The sequence below is a fragment of the Mycotypha africana genome, assembly GCF_025528875.1.
Source record: "Mycotypha africana strain NRRL 2978 chromosome Unknown BDF20scaffold_9, whole genome shotgun sequence".
In the NCBI taxonomy this organism is placed as follows: Eukaryota; Fungi; Mucoromycota; class Mucoromycetes; order Mucorales; family Mycotyphaceae; genus Mycotypha; species Mycotypha africana.
The window spans coordinates 1,581,432-1,605,033 of NW_026515733.1; the positions used below are offsets into that span (position 1 = coordinate 1,581,432).

Below are 23,602 nucleotides of genomic sequence, written 5' to 3' on the forward strand. Positions count from 1 at the left end.
AATCATATATGTGGCTTTAAAAATATACTGATTTAATGAGCCTGATGCGAGCTATTTAAGAAAAGATTGATTTGCCTTTTCAAATCCACTGTAAAACACGTTTACTCATCACTTCTCTTGTATTCTATTGTTTAGGTAATAGATTATTCTGTACGCATTCTATAAATTTCTTTTTGTAATAAATACATTTTTTATTTTGTTTTTGTATAATTGAATAATTGTTTTCCTGTCTTTCTTTGTTGAGTTCGAGTATGTTATTAACATGCTCATGGCTTTTTTGCGTTGTCTATAAACATTGTTTTGACTCTAGATTGGGGCTATTTAAAAGAAATTTGCCAACTTGGAAAAGTGCGCCACTGTTGCCATCGATACGATTTGGCTTGTCAAAAATTAAAGTTTTGGCACCTGATCGTGAGACAGTAATATCCTAGAATATAAAGACTGTTCCCTTTCTTTTGTTTGCATGCATACAGCACTTGCTTTTTTTATTCGTCTCATTTTAAATCGTTCAAAAAAAAAAAAAAAAATGCTATCTATTCAAAAGCATCGTATTTTCGATACATATCATAAAACACTCATTAGAAAACGTTATGCTTCTCAAAGCAGCATTGGTATTAGACGAGAGGATAAGAGTCGCTGGGAACGACGTGCAGCCTTAACTCCCAGTTCCGTCAAAAGACTCATTGAAGAAACAGGAGCTCAAGTCTACGTACAGCCGAGCACGAAGCGTATATTTTCTATCGAAAGTTATGAAAAAGTATTGTAGAATCCATCTTTTTTTGTTTCATAGCGATGAAAGTTTTCTTTTTCTTAAAGTCAAACTATAACCATCGTTAGGCTGGAGCTATCATTAGCGAAGATATATCCAAAGCAGACATCATTTTGGGTATCAAAGAAGTTCCTGAAGCAGCTTTGATTGATGGAAAAACATATCTGTTCTTTTCTCATACTCACAAAGGCAATGAAAAGAACATGCCGATGCTTCAAAGTATTATTGATAAGGTACCATTTTATTGTGTTGCTGGCTGTCAATGGTTGCTCTCAATAGAGTGGGCTAAACTTTGAGAGAATTTTTTGGTCGTATAGAATATAAGATTGATCGACTATGAGTTAATGAAAGACGCAACGGGTAGGAGACTCGTGGCTTTCGGCAAGTTTGCAGGAAATGCCGGTAAGATAGTAGAGAAAACCAGCTTTAAAGTTGCATTGTTCAATCATAAAATACTTACATCATAAACTGGGAACTAGGTATGGTGGATATCTTTCACGGAATGGGTCAGCGATTTTTGGGTATGGGATATAGCAGTCCTTTCATGGTGAGTACATAGTCTTCTTTCGAGCGAGATGTAAACGACAGTCAGTCTAAACATACATTTACGATTAGTATATGCCAATGGCGCACACATTCCCAACTATAGCTGAAGCAAAAGCGGCAATAGCTAGAATGGGGAATATCATTAGAGAAAATGGCACTGCTAAGGATTTTGGACCTCTGGTGTATGCTTTTACAGGTTCAGGAAATGTGGCTCAGGTACGTCGGCATCGTATATTCTTGGCATTGATCATGCGCAATGGCCGAAACTGGATCCTATGTTTATTAGGGGGCTATGGAAATGTTCAAAGAGACACCACATGAATTCGTTCCTGCAGAAGACCTTCCCAAGTTGATGAATGATAAGAGTACATTTGATGAAAGCCCAAGCATAAGAGATAGGCCTCAGAACTCACCTCGCTTTTAATGTGATAGATCCGAACTTGAACAAATTATACGCTACACAACTAGAAGTAACGGATTACATGGTACATAAAGACAGTAAGGAAGCTCTTACTTGTCAAGAAGAGTACTTTTCGCAACCGAACAACTATATGTCAAACTTCCAACATAAGGTAAAAGAGTACGGTGCTGTGTCATGGCGTAGTATTTGTAAAATTGACCCATGCTGTTATACAACTGCTTAGATTGCACCTTATGTGAATTGTGTCATTACTGGTGCGTATTGGGACAAGAGATACCCACGTACTTTGACCAATCAACAATTACTCGAAATCGAAAGGATGAAACAGAAAGGATTGATGAATAAAGGAAAGATGATGAGTTTAGCTGACATCGTGTGCGACATAAGGGTATTTTCTCACAATGAGACGCGCTTATTCTGCATGATCCTTGATTTCTCACGACTGTGGAACAAAAACTTAGGGAGCCTTCGAATGCTTGTCACACTGTACAAATGTGGATGATGGCTTTTATTACTATGATGCCATAAAAGATATGGAACATAAAAAGTAGGTTGCCAAACATTCATGATGAAAGACGACACGTTGTACTAATAGAGGGGGTTCCATCATAGTGCTGAAGGGGATGGAATACAGATTATGGGCATTGATATTCTTCCTGCAGAATTTCCTATCGAGAGCAGTGAATATTTCAGTACCGCACTATATCCCTTTATTAAAGAAATGGTAAAGGACGTATAGAAGCATCTTCAAACAGATTTGGCCTCTCTATTCTGACTCACGCTTGCTACCTGTTCTACGCAATGCTATCTAGGTTATGAAGCCTCCTAAGGCTGCACTTTCCCAACTCTCACCACTGTTACAAAAAGCTGCTATCACGGAGAGTGGAAGTTTAACGAAAGATCATATGGATTTAAAATCAAAATTACCCGGTTTGAAGAGTACACCCAAAATCACCAAGAATAGTAAAAAAACCGTTCTGTTATTAGGCTCAGGCATGGTTGCTGCTCCGTTAGTTGATTATTTAGCAAAAAGGCCTGATGTCCATATTATCGTTGGTAAGAGCGTCATTGTGTAAAAGTAACCCTATGTAAAAGACATCTAGATTGTATTGATTTTTTTTTTCGCCATTTGATTAGCAAGCAACAGAATGAGCGAGGCAAATACATTAACAACGGCCTATTCAAATGCAGAATCAGCTCTTTTAACCATTGAAGATAATGACTCTTTATTGCGCTTGGTTAGTAAAGCAGATGTTGTTGTGAGGTAGAGATTGAAATGCAGAAAATGATGATATCGCTCTCCTTCTCAACATCTTGGGTTACAATTCTTTTCATTATAGCCTGGTTCCCGCATTTTTACACACAAAGGTAGCTCATGCGTGTATCGAACAAAGAAAAGATATGGTTACTGCGAGTTATGTATCTAAAGAAATGGAAGAGCTCGAGACAAAGTAAGGTTCAAAGAGTGATCAATGATTATATTTACACAACACTCACGTAAAACAAAAGAGCACAAAAGGCCGGTATTTTGATGATGAACGAAGTAGGGTTAGATCCTGGCATTGACCATATGTCAGCAATGAAAATAATAGACGAAGCTAAAAATAAGGGATCCAAGGTACAATTGCAACTACCAACCTCAGATACTATTAACTCAACATCCTCTGGTGCCGATTTTACATCTGACATATTATCTTACTCCCTGTAGATTCGGTCTTTCATTTCTTGGTGTGGTGGATTACCATCCCCTGAGGCGTCGAATGTACCACTTGGATACAAATTCAGTTGGTCCCCAAGAGGAGTACTCACTGCAAGCGGTAATGATGCTATTTATTGGTCAAATGGAGAGGTAACAGGGAAAAGAAAAAAATTATCTGAACAGCATAGAACTGCATACGTTGTATAAGTTTTGCTGATAAAACAAACAATACAACTATAGGAAAAGAGGATAGCTGGTGCCGATCTTTTGAAGAACCATTTCCCCTTGGTTCAGACTCCTTATGCTGGTTTTGTTTTTGAGGGTCTTGCAAATAGAAATTCCTTAGGATATGCCGATATTTATGGCTTGGGAGATGTTACGAAAATGGATACAATGTTCAGAGGGACTCTACGATATCAAGTAAGGGCCTTTGAGGAGATTTCTTGCTTGAATAAGCTCTACAAGTGTTGACTAACCTTGTTTGACAGGGCTACTCGGATCTTTTGTATGCATTCCGAAAACTTGGTTTCCTTGACCTCTCTCATCCGACAGATATTAGCTCATGTGGCACTTGGGTAATAGGGAAGGAGAATCATACAATCAAAAGCAATGTCATCTAATCCATACCCTTTGAAAATAGATGAATTATTTTGACCATGTCATCACACATGGTAGCTCATTTCTTACCGCCGAGGAAAGACAAGACCGTGTGACGAATAGATTAGGTTTACCGCGCGAGCATCCTATGTCTGAAAAACTGTGGGCTTCAATCGCTTACCTGTTTGATACAAACGAAGAATTGACTGCTGCACAAGGTGATACTGCATTGGACCTATTTTCAAAGCTATTAGCGAAAAGACTAAAATATAATGAAGGCGAGAAGGATATGGTCGCCATGCATCACGAATTCGAAATTGAGCATCGCTCTGGCAAAAAGGTAAAAAAAAAAAACTTTCAATTGACGGTGCCCCTTTGAATTTGTACTTTCAATAGTAACTGATAGATATTCTTATGGCAATAGGAGAAGCTGACATCTACACTTATGCGTTATGGTGACGATAAATACACTGCTATGGCTAAAACGGTCGGATTACCAGCTGCTATGGCTGTTGAGTTGATTTTGGACAATCGTATCCCTGAAAGAGGTATACAAAGACCAACACAGCCTCATGTGTATTTGCCCATTCTGGACCAGCTCGAAATGCATGGTATCAAATTTGTGGAGAGTTCGCAACCTTTCCATTCTGTTAAATTAGATGCTTGTGGCTCGAACACATGGTAAATTACAGCAAATGGTTTCTCCATGTTGATTGGTGTGGATAAAATAAAAGCTTTACTGTCAATCTACGCACATTATCTTTTGTGAGAAAGGGCTTTTCAAATAGGCCTTACTGGTTTATCACTTTGAATTGAAAAAAAAAAAAAAACTAGTAGCGATGATAGTAGTATAATCATATTCCATCCAAACTCTGTTCACCAATAGGCAGATTGTGTATCAACCTGATAATGGAAGATTGTGGTTCTGAACGATTTGGTAATTCAGAGCAGAGAAAGGGTTTTCAAATCGATAGCGAGTGTTATAGAAGTATAATGATTTCTCCAAGTAATCTACTTATTCAGTAAGCAACTATGCCATCTGTAATGAAGAGTTGAATAGGCAACGTGGGACTAAAACAATACCAGGATCCTTCTGTTGACTCAAAGTTAAACGTATCATCCATGATCTCTTGAGCTAGTACTTTCTGTAATACCCGTCTTTTCTCTCCATGAACATCACTTTTTAGGTTACAACCTCTTAGCCGGGAGATCCAGCATAGCATTACAGCCTAGTCCAATGGGCCGCATAATGATGAGACTCACGGATCATTGGATGTTTCAATAAATATATCAACTGTCAGTTGAAAAGGGCCTATTGTTTTTTGTTTTGTTTGCACTAAAGAGAAAAGACGGATAAATTGGATACTTACGGTAATCGAAGGATGTTGAAAGAAGCCGTTTTGCATATATTGCTTGTATACACCCAATTCCGGGACTGCAAACTGTTGTGTCTCTGTTGATGAGTTTCGATTTCGTATGCACTACTGTATTTGAAGGACAATCTAACGCTGAGTCAATTTTCATTTGTAACACTTGCAGATCATTGTTGTTTTCTGTAATTTTTTCTTTCAATACTGAATAATGAAATTGTGAGTGTATTTAGTATAAATTACTACTTTAAGCAAAAAGGAAAATGATTTTTATGCGTTCAATGTAAAAAGTATGCAATAACAGATTTTTTAACTGTTTAAGACTATCTCCTATAGGACCATCATTCAAGCCCAAAATCCATCCAAATAATAAGAGCGTTTTATTGTATGTAGACACTCATTTTTCCCCCTTTTTTACATTGGCTTTATACAAAATCTGTCAATGATTGGGGTCTTTCGCTTTTTCAAACTTCTTTCTTTTTGATCAATTTATGCTGTGAGTATGTCTGTGCTTATAAAGTGAGTCGTAATTGTTTGTATATATCATCAGATTTGGTTTCCCTCCGATAGAAGCTTCTTTAAAAACTCCCTTTTTTTTTCTCAAAAACGTCTTCTTTCTTCTTCTCTTCTTTATTTCAAGCCCTTGTTTGACCTATGCATATAACATCGTGTAACACTATTTTTATTGTAATACTACTATCAGCAACATACAGGTCTGAAGCTATATCGGGTGGAATGACAGTAGAATCGCCTGGTCACTACCCTTTCTCAGTAACGCTAAGAAAACCTATTCTCTGTGGAGGAGCCATCATTTCACTCGATCCTCCATGGGTTTTGACAGCAGCTCACTGTATTGAAAATGTGGTAATAAACGATGACGAGACGCAATCAGTAGCCTATGGAGATGTAAAATTTGCAGAGCAAACGTATGCCACGATGAAACGAGCCGTTATACACCCAATGTACATATCTTCCCAACAACTCACCAATGAAGTTTACGATTATGATCGAACCGAGATTATACCGTATGACATCGGCCTAATAGAATTGAAAGAACCCTTGACTGCCAGTCGTCATGTGAACAGAATCCCCATTTATACATCAAAAGTAGAAAAAGAAGAGAACAGCCAAAGCAATGATACGACTACAACATGGGAGACGATTGGCATGGGCTACCTAGGCTATGGACAGCCACATGCTGAAGCATTACAGAGTACAACATGCACACTCTCAACGTCCAACTATTTAAAGGATAACAATTACAACAATAGCGTTATTTTGGCAACTTCAAATGCAGGTTTATGCCACGGCGATTCAGGTAAATGACGGGGATATTCATCATGTACCCCCATACAAAGTCGTTCGTAAGAAACAGTCTTTTCTCACTGACATGGCTTTTAGGCAACCCACTTCTTTACAAAAACGAAAAGTCTGAATACTATATTCAAGGTGTATTGAACCGTATTTTCAATGCTTATGATCCTGATCCTCAAAACTATTCGTGCCCGCTGCATGAAACCAACGCGACATCATTTGTGAATTCCTTTGTCAAACCTTCAGCGCATTTAAAATGGATAATGAAAGTAACTCAGCTTTCCAAAAGTACTTTGACAGATCCTCCAAGAGCAGCGGACGAGAGAAACAACAACAATAATAATATGTATATGTCGTCTACTTCGAATGCTGCTGCTGCTGCTAATGTATGGTCGTTATTCATAATATTGCCTTTATTGTCTATTATTTGCAGTATTTTTGGATAATTGCTTATTCGCATCTGCATGTTTATTTTTGTTTTAAATTTTTGTTGTACATCATTCTTTTGTATCATACCTCTCTATTCTATTGCTTTTTTTTTTGATTTCGTTTATTTGCTAAAATAAAAGTAAAAAACATATTCTGCAGCCTTAAAGATTCATACTGTAGCCCTCGCAAAAATAATCCCATGCAAAGAGAAAAGCGTAAAAAAAAAGGGGGGAATGAAACCGTTTTTGGTTTTATGTAGGTCATAAAACTTGCCAGCATGAAATCAGTGCACTATACGCCTGAATGGATATTGAGAATTTGAGCTAAAGAAGACGTGGCATACGTTGACGATCGTCTAAGTGTTGGATTTAATAGACATGCTTCTTCATCAGCGTTTTTGTACTACGTTGGAGTCACATGTCACCTGACAGGCAAGTAAGGTAAGATTTTTTTCCTCATCATCTTGCTTCATTACAATCAGAAAAATAGACTTTCTTTTGATTACATGAATTCCAGTGCAACACCACTTATTAGACAGAAATAATTCATGTAAGCTTGCAATAGATCAAACTTTTTGAATACCGTGAAACAAAAATTACCATCGTGCGGTGACATAAGTAAACTGTGTTTAGCCATCCTTTATATATTGAAGTGTTCTTATTATACAATTTTTTTTCTTTCAAACTGATGCTATTATAGACTGAGATAATGGCTGCTGTTTATGCATCAGTTTTTCACAGGATTCATATTCCAACCAAGGGTGGTTTTCATTCTTCTTAAAGCGATAATTTGGGGGCATTTGATATAAAAGACGGGAATATAAATGATCTTTCACTTCAGTTTGTTTGATAAGTTTAATCTGTATAGACTTGCCTAATCTATAAGAATACTTGATGTCCTTTGTATTGTACACATAAATAACCAGATAAAAAAAAAAGATCCCCCTTTTGTTCAAGACTATTGTAAATTAGGGAATCCAAGGCCTTTTTGTGTTTATGATTTATTTTTAACCGGAAAGAAAGGCCTCTCTTCTTTATCACTTTCCAATATAGGCTTTGTTTAAAAGTTTTGGTTGAGTTCTGTTTCTTTGTTGAACAGTTGAATTAATAAAAAAAAAAATCCTTAATGCATCTTTTTTTGATATGCATGTGATTTGTGTAATTGGCTCTATCTTACCAAATAGGGTCATTTCCCCCTGAATTGGAGATAGCCTTTAGAAAAAGGACGCTAAAAAAGACCACAGAGAATCAACGCAATGAACTTTTCTCTCTTTCTTTCTCTCTCTGAATCATCTTATTCATCCATTTTTACTTGATAACTTTTACGCAAAAACAGCCTTCTTTTCATGAATGACACTTCTCTACCATCAGGCCTCACGCCAAAAAAGTCAATGACATCAATCGCCTCCAAAAAACTTGCTTGTATGCCTACGCCATATGGGACTATACCTAGGCGAACAAAAAAGAAACAGAAAACGGTAAGTACAACCTTACTGTTCAGAACTTGGTCTATAACAAGTATGTGCCAGAAAACGATATTAGACTCTATGAATTCTTTGATTTGAATAAAGAAAGAAAAAAAGAAAAAGAAAAAAAAGCACTTCTCACCCTACGTCTTCTCGTTACTTTCATTCAAATCAAAGAATCCTTTGAAAGATATTGCAACTAAATTTCTGGCATGCATATAAGCTATATCCTTGATAAAAGGAGGAAATAACTTGATAACTGATGATAGCCTTTCTTCTTTCCTTCCCTTTCGTTTTAAACCGTGCAAATTTTTTAGTCAAACGCATCAATGGGCAGCAGGCAACAGAAGGCAACAACACCCTATCCATTTTTTACACCCTCTACGGGATCCGTTTTCTCATTGATTGTTGATAAACTGTTTCATAATATGACACGCTTTGGTTGTAGTATCAACAGCTCTAGCTGCAATAGTAACACTACAGGACACATTGGATTCATGCCGTGCACAACACCTCACACCAACAAAACACAGACTTCTGAATTAGAAATTATTATACCTGTTACTTCAAGTACGACTCCTCCAATGAACTGCCACTATAATAGCCATTATCATTACAATAGTGGTGGTAGTAATGGGATGTCTGACAGCTGCAGCTTGTTGAGTACAAGCAGTAGCTCTTATTCAAGCACAAGCAGCAGTGGCAGTAGCAATAGTAGCAATAGTAGTAGTAGTAATAGTAATAGTAATAGTAATCATAATAGTAGTAGTAGTAGTAGTAGTAGTAGCAGCAGTAGCAGTGGTAGTCACAGTGACAGCGCATGCTTCACCGAAGAAGATGCCACTGCCCTTTGCAATAATATTTTTTCTTTACCTTCTCTTCCTACCTTACCATCCTATACGGATGACACGAGAGAATATATCCGTAATGGGTTGAAAGAGACAATCGCCACGACACCAATGGATGACTATTATAATGTTAGTACGACCTCAATTTTATCTGACATTTTATGTGACCATTACGTCCAAACACAAATCAATACCATTACTCCGTCTTTATCCGATACGGGCGCCAATGGTAATAATAACACAGACGACAGCATTGACGTACCGCTCGAGACTTTCTGTATATATGAAGCGCCTGTGGAAGGATCTGAAAAAGAAAACGCTTCCACTGTCAACGCCAGTACGACTACTGTGTCCGCAGTGTCAACCCTACACGCAGAAGCGGCAGAAGAGGACTTTATTTGCCAGAAAGGTGATCAATTAAATTGGATGATAAGCTATCTATTACCAAATACAGAATTTGAGCAGAATAAAGAATGGACACTGGTAGAAACATTGTCTAACCAAGAAAAAAAGACCAAACGACCAAGGACAAAGAGGCAACACGCCTTGAATACAATCAGCACAGAAAGGCAAAATGCAATGACAGCAGACACCACCGAACAAGAAGATGACGATGATAACGAAGACGAAGAAGAGAGGATCGAGGAGGCTGATACGGATAATGAGAGTGACCAAGAAAAGCAATTACCAAAAGATGTGTCTATTGACTTGAAAAACAAGAACAAAAACAGCAGCAGCAGCAGCAGCAGCAGCAGTAGTAGTACTATTTTACTGGCTACCAATAAAAAGAAGAATAAGGCTGCGAAATCGTACTATTTTCAACACTATCATCATAACCGTGATGTTCGCGCAAATGCAGCCTATCTAAGAATAATTGTAGCAGAAGTCAATATGATGCGTTCGCAAAAGATTGTAGGTCCTTTACGGCAACGTAGAGTACTTCCTAAAAGAGCAGATAGGTTCATTCGAAGACCAAGTCCACTTCAACTCATCATAGTCTAGTCTCGACAGATACAGGCTTTTCTTATTCATTTATTGTATACGCATCGATGTCTCATTCTATTATTATATCCAGTACTTCATTTATCGCATAGTTTGCCTCCCCCCCCCCCCGAAAAAAAAAATCCCATGTTATCACACATTGTTTAAATAAATCATTTCGTTTTCTATCATAAGCTTTTATGCAATATTTGATTCGTACGGAAAGTCGTGAAACAACTGTCAAATAAAAGTAGGTGCGACATTGAAATTGAAGAGCCAACCGCTTACATAACGTGATCATCGCCCTTCAATGGTAGATGAATGTACTACGGCTACTTCCTAGGCTAGAAACACAAATGGTAATGTGTTATTGGTGACAGTTAACGAAAAGGATCTTGTCTTGGCGAGACATGTGTAATGAACACCAGGATATCTGTTGCTGGCTCGACGATAAAAACAATTTTGAATATGTTTTTGCTTGTCCCAACACTGGGAAGACGATTGCGAGTCAAGGAAAAAGATATTACTAAGTAGCAAATTTCTCTCTGCTGTATGCTGAAACCCTTTTCCTCTTTTAGTATTGGCACTAACCTTTTATAAGAAATTCTGTCTGTGCGCTAAAGGGATCATCGTCAAAATTTTTTAATTAAATTGAAAGCATTCGGCTTCGTCATATAGATTATTCTATAGGTAATAATGAAGTGAGGCATACAGCATTATTTCGAAACAATTTTCAGATTTGCTTTGTTAGATTTGATTTTAATTTTAACCTTGTACCTGAAATTACCGTTCGCTATTATTTAAGTAATAAAAGAAAATGGTTGCTTGACCCTTCACCAAACATGTACTAAATCATAGATTACTAGCCCTATTTATTGCAAAAGGGTAAACGACATCCTTACAAAATCATGATGACTCGTTTCGCTGTGCACACGTTGTCTATATAATGTCCACCCTCTTTGTCGTATTTTTGTTTATCTTTCTTTTGTGTTTCCTAAATCAATAGCCCCCGTCCCTTTCTTTTTAACACTTTGACGAAAAAAAAAATAAAATATTTCCATTTTCTTTCGCACATACACACCATTTCCTTTATTTCGCGCATTTTTCTATTTAACAGATCAGGCAACTTTTTACTAAATTACGTTGATGCCATTAGACAGTGACAAAACTGATTCTGTCATTGCAAAATTAGTTCAACAGCAGAAAAACTACAATAAACTTTTTTTAACCAAAGAAAAATCAGCAGCAGCAATAACGGTAATAACTGAAACAAACATAAATTCAGGGACAAACAATATTGTTGGTGAGAATAGCGGCGGCAACAACAACAACAACAACAGCAACGACAACAGCAACAGCAACAGTGTTAGCGGCAATTTATTTTTGCAGTTTTTAAGAAGCTTACCTTTTGTGAATTTATTATTTGTATCGGTCACTAATAGTAACAAAAAGGAAATGCAACCAACAAGGACATCAACTACAGCAGCAGCAGAAGCATCATCAAAGGCTTCCACTACTGTAGAAAAGCAAAAAAGACAATCCTCCGTTTTGGAGTTGAATGTTATCCATGATGAGGAAAAGCATCTATTTATGATTGAAATTGATAAAAATACAACAGGTGAGTCATGGGAGCAGATAGGGCTTGTGGGTCGTTGTGTGGTTGTCCTTACTTTTTTATTTTATTTTTTGTTTGTTTGGCTGTTTGGTTTTGACCATGTCCCCACTATAATAGCTGCATTATGTTACCTACCGACAAGGGTCGAGGATGTTCTTGAAGTCTATCATATAGTAAGAACATCTTGATTCTTCCGTACGACATTCATCGACATAGAGATATTAACCTTTTCTAAAATGCGGAATTTTAGGAAATACCATCAATTTATCGGAATAATGGTCTAGGAGATAGACTAGTATGTCAATGTTTAAAATGGGCAGAGCTTCAGCATAAGCTCATTATACCAAATACTCATTTCATGAAGCAGTATTTAACAGCAAACGAAGTCAAACAAAAGTATGACCATATTATAGTGAAAAATGAAGACGAAGGCAGAGCACGGATGAAACAAGCCACGACGTCTACCTAATTTCTTGTACATACGCTGTCACTATAATACTCTCAACACACCCCCCCAGGTGGATCGCCTTTTTACTACCTAATCTATTTATTCTTTCTATTTAATCTTTTTTGAATTTTTTTTTTTTTGTTTTCTACATAAAAATGATATACCGTGCTACTATTATAAACCCTTTTTTCGCTTTTTTTTTTGTTTCATCATTTATTTATTTAGCTTAAATATATACCTCGTCATCCGTAATATATTGTCGTTGGTTAACAATGATAGTCTTGTTGTCCAAAATTGCTTGTCTTTTTGGTGGTGGTTATTGTTGTCGTGTGCTATGCTTGCTTTTTCTACCAAAAAATAAAAATAAAAAAATGTTTCTTTTGAAGCTCCGTTCTTTGTTACAGCCTAACTGCACGAAACTGCGCGTATTTTTAAAATTTTATTGGATTCCCCTCATGATTTCGCATCTTTCCTTTTTTTAATCAAACCAACCTGTCTTCTTCTACTTTCTTTCCTTTCCCTTCTTCCCATCCTATTTCAGCCTATCCGTTCTACCTACCTTTACTGTACGCCATCAAAAAACGAGTAACATGTTGAGAGTGACGGGTAATCATACCACTACAACCAGTACTTCTACCACTGTGACAACTCCCACGTCCAACAATTTAATGTCTATGCAAAACGGGATGTTAGTCCCCAAAGTCGAAACCACAGGTTATGATAATTGTCAGCACTGCAGACTAGGAGATTTTCCAAACAGTTTTCGTATCTCGGTCAAAAACAACTCAGATGCTCGCAGCCACCTCTTCCACGTTCACAAAAACGAAAGCTGCCAATCCATCATGATACGTTTATGCGAAGAATATCCTGAATCTTGGAGTAGAGGTCAGGTGTATTACTTTTATATTGATGTAGGTGGCCATTATCACCATTTAGATGATTCCAGCTGGCTACGAGGTAAAAGCATAAACACATCCAAACAACAAGGAGTTGCCCATCCGGTCTCCGGACGTTGACGCCGTTTCTCATCCTTTGCCTATTCTTAGACAAGGATGTTCTTATTGTCACAACAGTAGATGATTTACAAGCGTTACCGACAATTAGTTTAAGTGCTGGTAAGAAAGAGGCAGCTCCAATGTGTTACATGCAAGAACAACTGTCAACATGGATGAAAAATTGAAATCCATGTCTTTCTTTTTGCAGTTCATGCTTCGTTACGACCCGAGGTTGAATTAAGACCGCATCAGATCGACGGTGTCAATCAGATGATTCACTTGGAAAGATCGCGTGGTGGAGGATTTCTAGCCGATGAGGTACAATGGCATCATATCTCCCTCCTTTAAGGACCAAAAAAAAAAAAAAAAAAAAAAGAAAAAAAAAAGTAGATCAATTCTGACATTTCATTGTTCTACTTTTGTACTACATCGTAGATGGGTTTGGGCAAGGTAAAAGTTTATTCACTGTTTTAAATGAATTCTATCGATTCGCAGTGGTATCAAACGTGTTTCTTTATAGACTATACAAGCACTCACTGTCATTTTACGTCGTCAACCACTCACCAATACACACGCTTGTACATTGGTCATCGTTCCTTCGCATGGGGTAACGGTTTGCTTATTTCATTATTTGTATCTAAACAGAACCCAACAGCAGAGAAAAACAACGCTTCTCACACTTTGTTTTTGTAGATTGGTGATCAATGGGCTGATGAAATACGTTCTAAAACAACGTATGGCAGCTTACCTTATTTTATCTATCAAGACGACTCGATTCCACTTATTGACCGTAGATATCGAGAAAAAAAAAAAAAAAAAGCATAAATGAAAAGGCGTAGATGAAAGAAAGAATACTAAATTGGTATTATTTTTTTTTTATTTTTTTACCTTTTCATGTGATTAGAGCCATGTTTCCGTGTTATCATTACAACTTACGATAGAGTACGAAATGAATATAAAAAGATCATGCAAGGCATTGATAACGAATCTCCTCTGTATAATATAGACTGGCACCGAATTATATTAGGTAAAAAAGGAGGAAGATGAATGATGTGTCTGTGCGTGTGGGTGTCAATAAAGCAAAATCTTTACTTAGATTACCATAATATTTACAGACGAATCACACAAACTACGAGCAAGGACAATGCTTGCAAGCGCTGTCACCTCCTTAAAAGGCAAGTTTAAATGGTGTTTGTCGGGTACGCCGTTTCAGGTAGGCTGGAAATAGACCAAGGATACATCAGAATGGAGTAATAACCTACATGTCATAGAACGATGTCACAGAATTATATCCCATCTTTCAGTTTTTGGGTATTGAACTGGATCAAAAAAAGAAGCATGATGAGGATTATGTCACCGGCCTATTGAAAGCCGTCATGATTCGTAGAACCAAATCCTTTCTGTTTAAAGAACTGACGATTTTGCCCAAGCAGGAACGCCGTATCACGCTTGAATTCAGTCCACCCGAAAGAGCACTTTATGATTATCTTGAAAGATTACTATACCATCAAATTTCTTTACTGAAATCAACCGGATATCGTAATCATCATATCGTTTCTGCTGCTATTCTTTATTTGAGATTAAAGCAAGGTAAAAGTTGCCGCTCTTGTTCTTTTTATGCCTGCACGAAAAAGAAAAGCTCATTACGTAAAATATTGTAAAAGTGTGTGGTCATCATAGAATCCTCATCGATAAATTTCCCGATTTGATTCCCTCCAAGGCCGTAGCGCATCCCAACGATGTAGAAATAGCACAGCAGCTAGGGGGATCAGAAGTCGCACGTGATAGATGCTACTACGAAGAGGTATCTGAATATGAGCAAGCTCTGGAGATCATTGAAAGTTACTACGACCAATTCGGCAATTTACAAGAACCTATCGATATGTCACAGCTTCAACGTTTAAAGTACATCAAACATTCTACAAAAGCGACATGGCTTATCTCTTATCTAAGACAGTTATTGGCCTCCGAGTCATCAGATAAGATTGTTATTGTATCCCAATTTGTCGATGTTATATTGAAAGTATCCGAACTCTTGACTACAGCAAAAATGATGCATACCACCTATCATGGCTCTATAAGTCCCTATGCGCGACGCGTTGCTTTACATCGTTTCAACCATGATCCAAGAATAAGGGTGATGGTGATGTCTTTGAAAGCAGGCGGTGTAGGGTTGAACTTACAAAAAGCCAATCATATGATTATTTTAGACAGGTGGTGGAATCCTGCTACTATGGATCAGGCAGTGGCGAGAATTCACCGTATGAATCAACTAAAGGAGACCTATATTCATACTGTTGTTATTAAAGATACAATTGAAGAGAGCCTAATGGATAACATTTTAGACAAGAAGAACGCCTTATTCAAGAAAATTGTTGAGCATGAAACAAGATTTGGAAAAGAAGTAAGGACGTTGGATCAAATGGCTGCAGACGCGGAAAGTGGAGACGATACAGGAGCAGAACACCAAGAAACAGACCAGGAAAGCACACTGTCAAACTAAGACGAAAAGCATACCCAGCCCTCTCTCTCTCTTCTCACCTCTACAACTTGATACTTTTCTGCATTTTTTTTTTTTCATATTTTCTACGCATTACTATAATCTTAATAGATCATTATCCATTATAGGTTTTCCTTTCTTTTTCTCTTTTAACTATTTAATTCTAAAGTCGTACTTACGTACATCTGTATATAGTTGCCATCTAACAGTAGTTGCCCAATTTTTATTTTTATTTTCTTTTTTTTTGCCTCTTTACGAAAATTGCGTAAGCCCTCGGAGGTGTCAGGAACGCTTCATTTTCGCACCAAATAAAGATAGGATTTGAAATTCTTCAATACCTTATTGTGTGCTGGATCTTGCTTGCTTTGCAAAAGATGGGTAGAATTAGCAAACAATATCAATGGCCCCTCGGTCATAAGAGATGTCACTGAAATCGAGACCATGGATTATTTAATATAATTTACAATAGAAATATAATAGATAGAATGTACACCATCCTGCAATAAACTATTCTGATTCTATTACTTTAGTACATAATATGAGTTATACAGTGGCATGCCAAGTCTCTTCGAATGATCTTGCTTTCTTTTTTATTTCAACCATTTTTTTGTTTACCTGTCTATTATTGAGAATATTGAATCAATGATCGATCATTCGAACAAGGCAAAACATCCAACATGCTATATTCGGTATTAAGAATGGATAATAGATGAATGAATGGATATAGTTCTCTTCTAGGATTGTATACAGTGCTTCCAATAAGCAATGTACTGCAATCTGGCTTTCTAGAATAAAGTAGATGGGAGAAAACAAAAAAGATGGTGATAGCCATCAGGGCGTAGGACAGTAACACTAGCAAAATAACAGAAGCGCACTGTTGCTGCTCATGAGCCAATGACAATTTATTTATAACGTTGAAATAATGGGGAATGTTTGATACAGTATAATATTTTTTCCTTATCATTCATTTGAACCATTTTGCCGCTGTTGTTCAGCTGTATTGATAATTGACATTATAAAATTCCGCTGTTCCTCATTGAGGCTTTTGGTAATGTGCATGTACAGACCAGGATTCTGTTGTTGTAAGCCTATAACAAAAAGAGAAAGCATGTTTAGCCCCCTAACAGCAAACATACTTTAGAGCTTTTACTCACCTTTGATTGCTTCCTCAAAGATGAAATAGGGGTTGATGTCGTCAAGTGGTGATTGGTATGTCACGTCTTCCTGTAGCTCTTCTTCCTCTTGTTGTTGTTGTTGTTGTTGTTGTTGTTGTTGTTGGTTTTTCATACTATCGACCGTAAATTTCTCTTGTCGATTACCATTATGAGTTGCTCTTTGTGCTAAAAATTCAAGGTATTCGGCATCCTCATCCTCAACTACATCATCATCTATACACAAATACAAACAAGCATAGAGGTAGCTATCAGCTTAGTAGACTGGTGTATGTACGTGTCATGTCTATAGTTTACCTTCGTCATTTTCAGTTGCTCCCTCTTCTGGGGTCTCTGCACTTTCCTCTAGTTCTTGTTCGTCCGCTTCTACTTCGTCGTCTTCAGTTTCCTCTGCATCTTCGTTTCCTTCTTTTAACAATTGCTCACGGTCTATACATACAATAAAAAAGGAAGACTCACGTATGAGTATGTACTCTTTTTTTTTGTTAAGGAGTTCTTATCTTTACTGTCAATAGCTTCAGGTAAAGTTTGAAATACTTTTGCAATATGTAAAAGTATATGCGGCCAAGCCGCTTGGAGTGATCCTGGTACATTTTCATTCGGTAAATTCAATAATGAACAGAGTGTCACAATGACCAATTTCTTATCGTGCACTCTAAGTAAGGATGTTTAGTGTTTAGATTGGGTGGTTTCTATGTTCTTGTTGAGCTTTACCTGGAGAATTGGTGAAGCGTTGTGAACCAGACGTTGAAAAACCCTTGTGTTAATTGATGCTCTTCTAAGAAATGCAACGTTATCAAAGGATTATAGTACATAGCACTAATAACCTAATCAGTTGCAATGATGAATGTTACATGTCTGAATTTCAGGGTACTTGTTGTGATAGTTATAGGCTCTTACCACTTCTAAACAATGCACTTTGAACTCTATCGACTTGATTTGGTCTTTGGTAATATATGGAAAAACCATGGTTAGTATCGGAACGACGCACTATAAATTATGAATAAGTGATTTGTATGAACAGAACCATTCGTATTTTAGACTGCTACTACTATTACTACTCCTTCAATGGCTTACTCTTTCTAGGGATATATCGCCACGGTAGCGTAACAAAATTGTTTCCAGCAATTTGCAAGCGCATGTACGTTCACTTTCTTCTACTGCTTCTACTGGTTCTCTATTAGTCGCACTTTCTTCCGTCTTTAATGTGACGGCAATCATATCAAAAAGCATACTTTTCACCTGCTCATTCGACGATACCACCTCTTTACCGTAAACAAGGTAATTTTCCAACGCAGAATAAATATCATTCATATTAAGATGGTTTTGCTCGTTTTTAAAAGCGGGGTATATACAATCAACAAAGATAGACCACATGGTAGGTGTTACCGCCTTCAGAGAAAAGGTACAAGCGTCGATGAGGTCAAAGAGATCGCCGTAAAGCTCGATGAAACCGGATTCTGCTACTGCAGAAATGTCATGACAGTCCGTGCGGTTGCTGTTAGGGCTGTTACACATCAAGGTGTTAGAGATAGCAGGCGCCACGATCGTCTCCAATTGCATCAATAGTTCAGAAGAGGAAGTTTCTGTGTTTTGGTTTATACTAAGAACCAACGAACACAGCGTTTTCAAAATACCCGTAGCAGCCGTTGTTCTACGGGTATTCCAAACGTCAGCCACCTGATTATTTCCAATGTCAAAAACGTCCTCATCGTCGTCTCCAACTTGTAAAGCGAACACTTGTGCCTCTTTTTCATTTTGCTGTAGTTGTCGAAGTTGCTGATGATGATGTAGTAGTTCTTCAATAGTGCGCAGATACATATCTCTTAACTGAGTACACAGTTCTATCGCAAATGGTGTTAGTTGTACGGGAAATGTTTCCACGAGATCTTGCATGACGGTGGAGAGAAGGTCAACATCAGCTTCACTTGTCAAAGCAAGGATGTCGCGTAGGATCAACGGCAGTTCAGGGCTTCTCATAACCTGTTGAACTATTCATTGATTCAACAAGGTGTCAGTATGTGTCCAAATAAATGGCACGCTCACTGAAGACTATACAAATAGAAGAAAGTGGTCAGAGAAGTAAACTTACCATATTCATATTTTACCAGAGCTTGGAGAGCGCGTGCAGCTGCTACTTTGACGGGTAATTCATCGTCCTTTAAACAGTTCAAAACATGTTGATACATGATGCCAAGGTTTTCTTCACTTGTAAAGTCAAAGTTATCAAACTGATAGATCAACTGGCATGCCTGCCATTGAGAATCATGGGGGGAAAAAAAAAAAAATGAGTTAGTTTACTTTATGGTTTTCCTTGATAAAGACTTTTTTTTTTTTTCCCCGTTTCTGCGCCTTTACCCTAGCTCGTAAATAGGGGAATTGGCTAGTGAATTCTGGGAAAATGTGGTTTTTGAAGAAAGGTTCTATTTGCTCAATAACGTCAGATTCATCATCAGACAAAATAACAGATGCCAACGCACCAAACATGCGTAAAGCGCCATCTTTTAGGTATCCGTTGTGTTGTTGATTCTCAGATAGAGCGGTTTGTTCATTCATGACGTTCTGAATAATGTCGAGTATATGCATGAAGGTGTATGTCTTGCGATAATTAGCGAGATCAACCAATAAATTGATGATATTATCTTGTGTTTCTTCATCTGTATCATAATAGGAGTGCATGAAAATGGCCAAGTTAGAAACTAACCTAGAGGAAGGGAGGACGGGTGGGGGAGGGGGAGGGAGCATCGCGTTTCTTTCAAATAAAAGATAAAGAATGATTTACCTAACTCTTTATGGATGTACTCAATAGGTTTCGACCATAATTGTTCATCCTCATCAGAAAAGCAGAGCTGTCGAAACAGAAATTGAGAAATCAACGCATCCATGTGCGATTTGAGCAACTGCCAGGTTACTCTATGTTTGATGGCATCATCAAAAAAGGCAGCTGTCAGCGACAAGCAATCTTTTTGATTTTTTATTGTTTTAGTAGGGTGGTGGTGGTGGTGGTGATGCTGTTGCTGTTCAGGCTGTGGTGAATGCTGGATCCAATCGTTTAATTGCTGTAAATAGGTTTGAACAATACTCGGTGCAATCAGTTCAACAAAAGAAAGAGCAAAAGAAGGATCAGGCGGTTGCAGCGAAGGGTTGCCATACTTGCCGAATAAACGGTTCAAACAAAGATAGGCCCACTTTTTAAGCGCCCATAGAGATTCAAGCTGGTCCAGCTGATGTGGTGGTCCTTGTGTCATCGCTTTACCGCTGATATTTTCGCTTAGGTCAAGACTATAAGGCAGCTTCTGATCAACAATTTGCAAGAATAAGGTAATCCAAGGTGAAAGTGAGGATGGAAAGTGTTGCAAACAAGCTGGTAACTCCACTTGAATACTAGCATGATAGATTTTGAGACATAAAGTGAGCATTTCAACCGCTTCCGTTGTATTCAGTTGGATCAAATTTTGGCCAATCATCAGCATCGTGGGGAAGGTCAAGTCAATGATCTGTTCCAATGGATCTCTACGTTCAATGGATTTGTATCTATAGAAAAGAAGAAGTCATCGTCCATTATGCGATACAATGTGAGGATAAGTGAAGCTAATTGTCAGAAAGGTAAGGGTCTTGTGATGTGATATTTAAGTACTTTACTGGTATACTTTGACGACTTGGTGCAATGCAATTAAACCGACATGGATCATTCTTAAATGGTTGTTCGCCGTCAAATACTGGCTTACTTCTTGTATAAACGTTGGCCATTCCGATGGAAAATCAGCGTTTAACATGTTATACAATGAAGAAGCCAAATGGACTCTGTTGCAGACAAAACGGGAACAATAAAAAAATGGATCAATGTCACATTACGAGATATGCGCGTGCGGAATATCATGATAACAAAATAACGTTACTGTATCGTCCGTGGAGAAGTATATAAGGCTTGAAATATCATTTGCCGAATGCTCGCCTTATCCTCTGGATGGATCACCGTGTCATTTTCTTCCCTGGTTGGATTCCATCTCTTTTGAACGCGATGTTTTAAATAAACCGCACCTGCGGTGAAGGCAAGGGAAAAAAAAAGAAAAAAAAAGGGACTTTGCTCAGGAACCAAAAGTAAAAAATAAAAAACTTGTTTCAAGGAAAACAAAAAGAGGTCGAGTTACCTGCTTGACGTGTATTTAGATCTACCTCTTCTGTGGCTAGTAACTGCAGAACCATTGGCAAGAATCCTGGCTGTTGTTCATACTATTGAAGAAAAGGTTATCAGTCAACAGCCTTGGATGGAGACAAGTTCTTCACGTTATAGAACCAACATTGCGAACGGTGATTTCAGCTTCTTTTCGTATATTTGGGTCAGTGTGGTAAGTCGAAGCAAACAGTTGGTAAATGGTGTTGTGATTCATTTACAAATGGTCGATTCTGGTTGAGGGATAAACCGTATGTAAAAGCAAAAAAAGAAAAGGTTCGTTTCTCCAGATTTCTCAATAGCTGCATTACGCGGAAGTTAAAAAATAAAAAAGCAAAGATTTTATAAGGGGAATCAAAAAAGGGTTTATTTGAAGCTCTGCTATTTATATAATGAATGAGAAAAGAAAAGTAAAATGGAATGATATAGATAAGATAATGAAAGAGAATCCTTTCTTTCTTTCTTTCTTTTTTTTTTTGTTATTTTGTTAACCAATCAGAATAGAGAGAGATTTAAGCATGTTCCTGTTTGATAATACTTTTCAATTGAGCAGTAGTTGTTTGTGGCTGATGTTGACCATTTTGATCGGTTGTAGCAGCAGGATTGGGGAAAGGCCAATAACCTGCAGGCGTAGGTGTGCCTGGTTGTTGCTGTGCTTGTCCGTTACTACTCGTATGATTATAGGCCGTTCGTTGTTGTTGTTGTTGTTGTTGTTGTTGATGTTGAGCTTGTTGATGAGAGGGTTGATAGTAGGTCTTTTGTAAGTTGTATGAAAAGTTGTTGGTTTGAGGTATCTGTTGATGTGGTGGTGGCTGTGGTTGCTGATGTTGTTGATGAGGTGGAGGTAAGTTTTGATAGCCATAGGGACCTTGACTATAACGGCCAGCATGCATACCATTCGTGGCAGCAGATTGGGAATAACCCATCGCTTGAGGGTGAAATGATGGTGGCTGTTGTGCCGGATGTTGGGGTAATCTACTCATGCTGTTTGGTGAAGGCATCATTGGGCTTTGGGATGCAGCTGTTTGAGGTGATAATTGCTATAGGGTTATCAAGAGAAAGTTTAGAACACAAATAAAGATACAGCACTGCACATCACAATCTTCCAACTTACATTACTGGTATCTTCAGACATACGACCTACATAAGAAGTGGGAGCAGCCGTAGTAGGTTGCTGTTGTTGTTGCTGCTGCTGTTGCTGTTGCTGTACGGTAGGCATAGTAGGGTTTGTCAAGGTATTTGTATTTGTTGCTGAATTGCTAACATCAGCTGTATTGTTATGAATGTCATTCGCAGTATTAGAAGTAGGGTGATCATCTTCCAATTGATTGTCCGACCCACTCAGCTAATAAATAGGTAAAAGAATTGACAATTAATGCAACGAATCTAAAGAAGGGACGCGTTTGTTATTGCATTTCTCACCTCTTGCTGTGTATGATCTTGAGATTCGATCGGTTGTGCTGGTTGTGGATCAGGCGTATTTAAGCAAGCCTGAATCAAATTTTTACCTTCAGGTTTAGTGACAATAGGTTGTAATTTCGTTGTAGTAAAAGTATAAACCAAACCGGTTTCAGAGACAACAAGCAATAGGACTTGCGTACCAGTTAACGTAGACAACTCATAAGCCTAAATCGTGTCAATGATTCGAATAAGGATAATATCAATAAAGAGGTAAGTATAATTGATCATCACATACGCCACGGTTTATTGCAGGCACTCAGGGAAAAAAAAAAATAAAAAAAAATGGACCTGCTTTCCCCAACCCCCCCTGAGTTTAATTTTTTAATCTTTTTTATACAACAGTCTCTCTTACCTTCTTCATAATACCAGCTTTACGCTTTGAAAACGTAATATGTCTTCTATTCTTGTCTTCAATATACTCAATTTTAATCTTTCTTCTTCCGTTACGCTTTAACGGTTTATTTTCAGAGTCTTCATCTTCAGAATCGTCGTGATCCACAGTCTCATTTTGTCTTTTTTGACTAAAGATATAAATAGAAAAATTGTATTAGATTTTTTTCTTTTTCCTTCATGTTTATGGAAAATTGAGTTTATAATTATACCCAGCAGGTAACATGCTCAACAGTTAGTTATTAAAAAATCAAGAGTTGGGAGAGAACAGAGTTATATGTTGAGATATATGTATAACAAAGATTGTTTCTTTTGGGATATTGCAAAAGATAGGTTGAGATATACAAAAAAGGCTGGGAATGAGAAAAGAATAAGATACAATATGTATTTTTTTAAGAAAAAAAAAAA

General features: G+C 37.6%; 7 protein-coding genes across 7 annotated transcripts; 5 read left to right on the forward strand and 2 right to left on the reverse strand.

Moving 5' to 3' along the window:
* The first annotated feature begins 475 nt into the window (after positions 1–475).
* Positions 476–4,831, forward strand: BDF20DRAFT_888051 (Saccharopine dehydrogenase-domain-containing protein). Its single transcript, XM_053082055.1, has 19 exons — positions 476–757; positions 838–1,002; positions 1,087–1,171; positions 1,249–1,316; positions 1,385–1,531; positions 1,602–1,680; positions 1,748–1,887; positions 1,960–2,124; positions 2,198–2,283; positions 2,349–2,460; positions 2,549–2,792; positions 2,874–3,000; positions 3,077–3,187; positions 3,246–3,354; positions 3,445–3,585; positions 3,676–3,855; positions 3,924–4,010; positions 4,076–4,372; positions 4,457–4,831. Exons 1-19 carry the CDS (start codon positions 527–529, stop codon positions 4,715–4,717), a joined length of 2,835 nt encoding a protein of 944 aa, XP_052933792.1. The 5' UTR covers positions 476–526; the 3' UTR covers positions 4,718–4,831.
* Positions 4,832–5,737: 906 nt separating this feature from the next.
* On the forward strand, positions 5,738–7,248 carry BDF20DRAFT_888060 (trypsin-like cysteine/serine peptidase domain-containing protein). Its single transcript, XM_053082056.1, has 2 exons — positions 5,738–6,720; positions 6,804–7,248. The coding sequence occupies exons 1-2, from the start codon at positions 6,057–6,059 to the stop codon at positions 7,160–7,162; spliced, it is 1,023 nt and encodes a 340-aa protein (XP_052933793.1). The 5' UTR covers positions 5,738–6,056; the 3' UTR covers positions 7,163–7,248.
* Positions 7,249–8,490: 1,242 nt separating this feature from the next.
* On the forward strand, positions 8,491–10,460 carry BDF20DRAFT_838294 (uncharacterized protein; the record flags this gene model as incomplete). Its single annotated transcript, XM_053079144.1, has 3 exons — positions 8,491–8,622; positions 8,928–9,315; positions 9,550–10,460. The coding sequence occupies 3 exons, from the start codon at positions 8,491–8,493 to the stop codon at positions 10,458–10,460; spliced, it is 1,431 nt and encodes a 476-aa protein (XP_052933794.1).
* Positions 10,461–11,585: 1,125 nt separating this feature from the next.
* Positions 11,586–12,523, forward strand: BDF20DRAFT_915764 (uncharacterized protein; the record flags this gene model as incomplete). Its single annotated transcript, XM_053084364.1, has 3 exons — positions 11,586–12,057; positions 12,172–12,227; positions 12,305–12,523. 3 exons carry the CDS (start codon positions 11,586–11,588, stop codon positions 12,521–12,523), a joined length of 747 nt encoding a protein of 248 aa, XP_052933795.1.
* Positions 12,524–12,686: 163 nt separating this feature from the next.
* On the forward strand, positions 12,687–16,000 carry BDF20DRAFT_948969 (SNF2 family N-terminal domain-containing protein; the record flags this gene model as incomplete). The annotated part of the gene is made up of 10 exons (XM_053084863.1): positions 12,687–13,459; positions 13,549–13,617; positions 13,706–13,815; positions 13,933–13,947; positions 14,018–14,104; positions 14,191–14,287; positions 14,402–14,524; positions 14,613–14,710; positions 14,769–15,105; positions 15,225–16,000. Exons 1-10 carry the CDS (start codon positions 13,093–13,095, stop codon positions 15,998–16,000), a joined length of 2,079 nt encoding a protein of 692 aa, XP_052933796.1. The 5' UTR covers positions 12,687–13,092.
* Positions 16,001–16,697: 697 nt separating this feature from the next.
* BDF20DRAFT_990231 (armadillo-type protein) lies at positions 16,698–21,663 on the reverse strand. Its single transcript, XM_053085315.1, has 14 exons — positions 21,471–21,663; positions 21,321–21,402; positions 21,069–21,210; positions 20,812–20,973; positions 19,952–20,703; positions 19,528–19,826; positions 19,262–19,421; positions 18,247–19,160; positions 18,070–18,159; positions 17,884–17,996; positions 17,676–17,824; positions 17,467–17,598; positions 17,152–17,385; positions 16,698–17,085 (listed from the first exon to the last, which is right to left on the reverse strand). The coding sequence occupies exons 1-14, from the start codon at positions 21,558–21,560 to the stop codon at positions 16,958–16,960; spliced, it is 3,447 nt and encodes a 1,148-aa protein (XP_052933797.1). The 5' UTR covers positions 21,561–21,663; the 3' UTR covers positions 16,698–16,957.
* Positions 21,664–22,528: 865 nt separating this feature from the next.
* Positions 22,529–23,602, reverse strand: BDF20DRAFT_888114 (uncharacterized protein). The gene is made up of 3 exons (XM_053082057.1): positions 23,407–23,602; positions 23,157–23,325; positions 22,529–22,969 (listed from the first exon to the last, which is right to left on the reverse strand). The coding sequence occupies exons 1-3, from the start codon at positions 23,418–23,420 to the stop codon at positions 22,730–22,732; spliced, it is 423 nt and encodes a 140-aa protein (XP_052933798.1). The 5' UTR covers positions 23,421–23,602; the 3' UTR covers positions 22,529–22,729.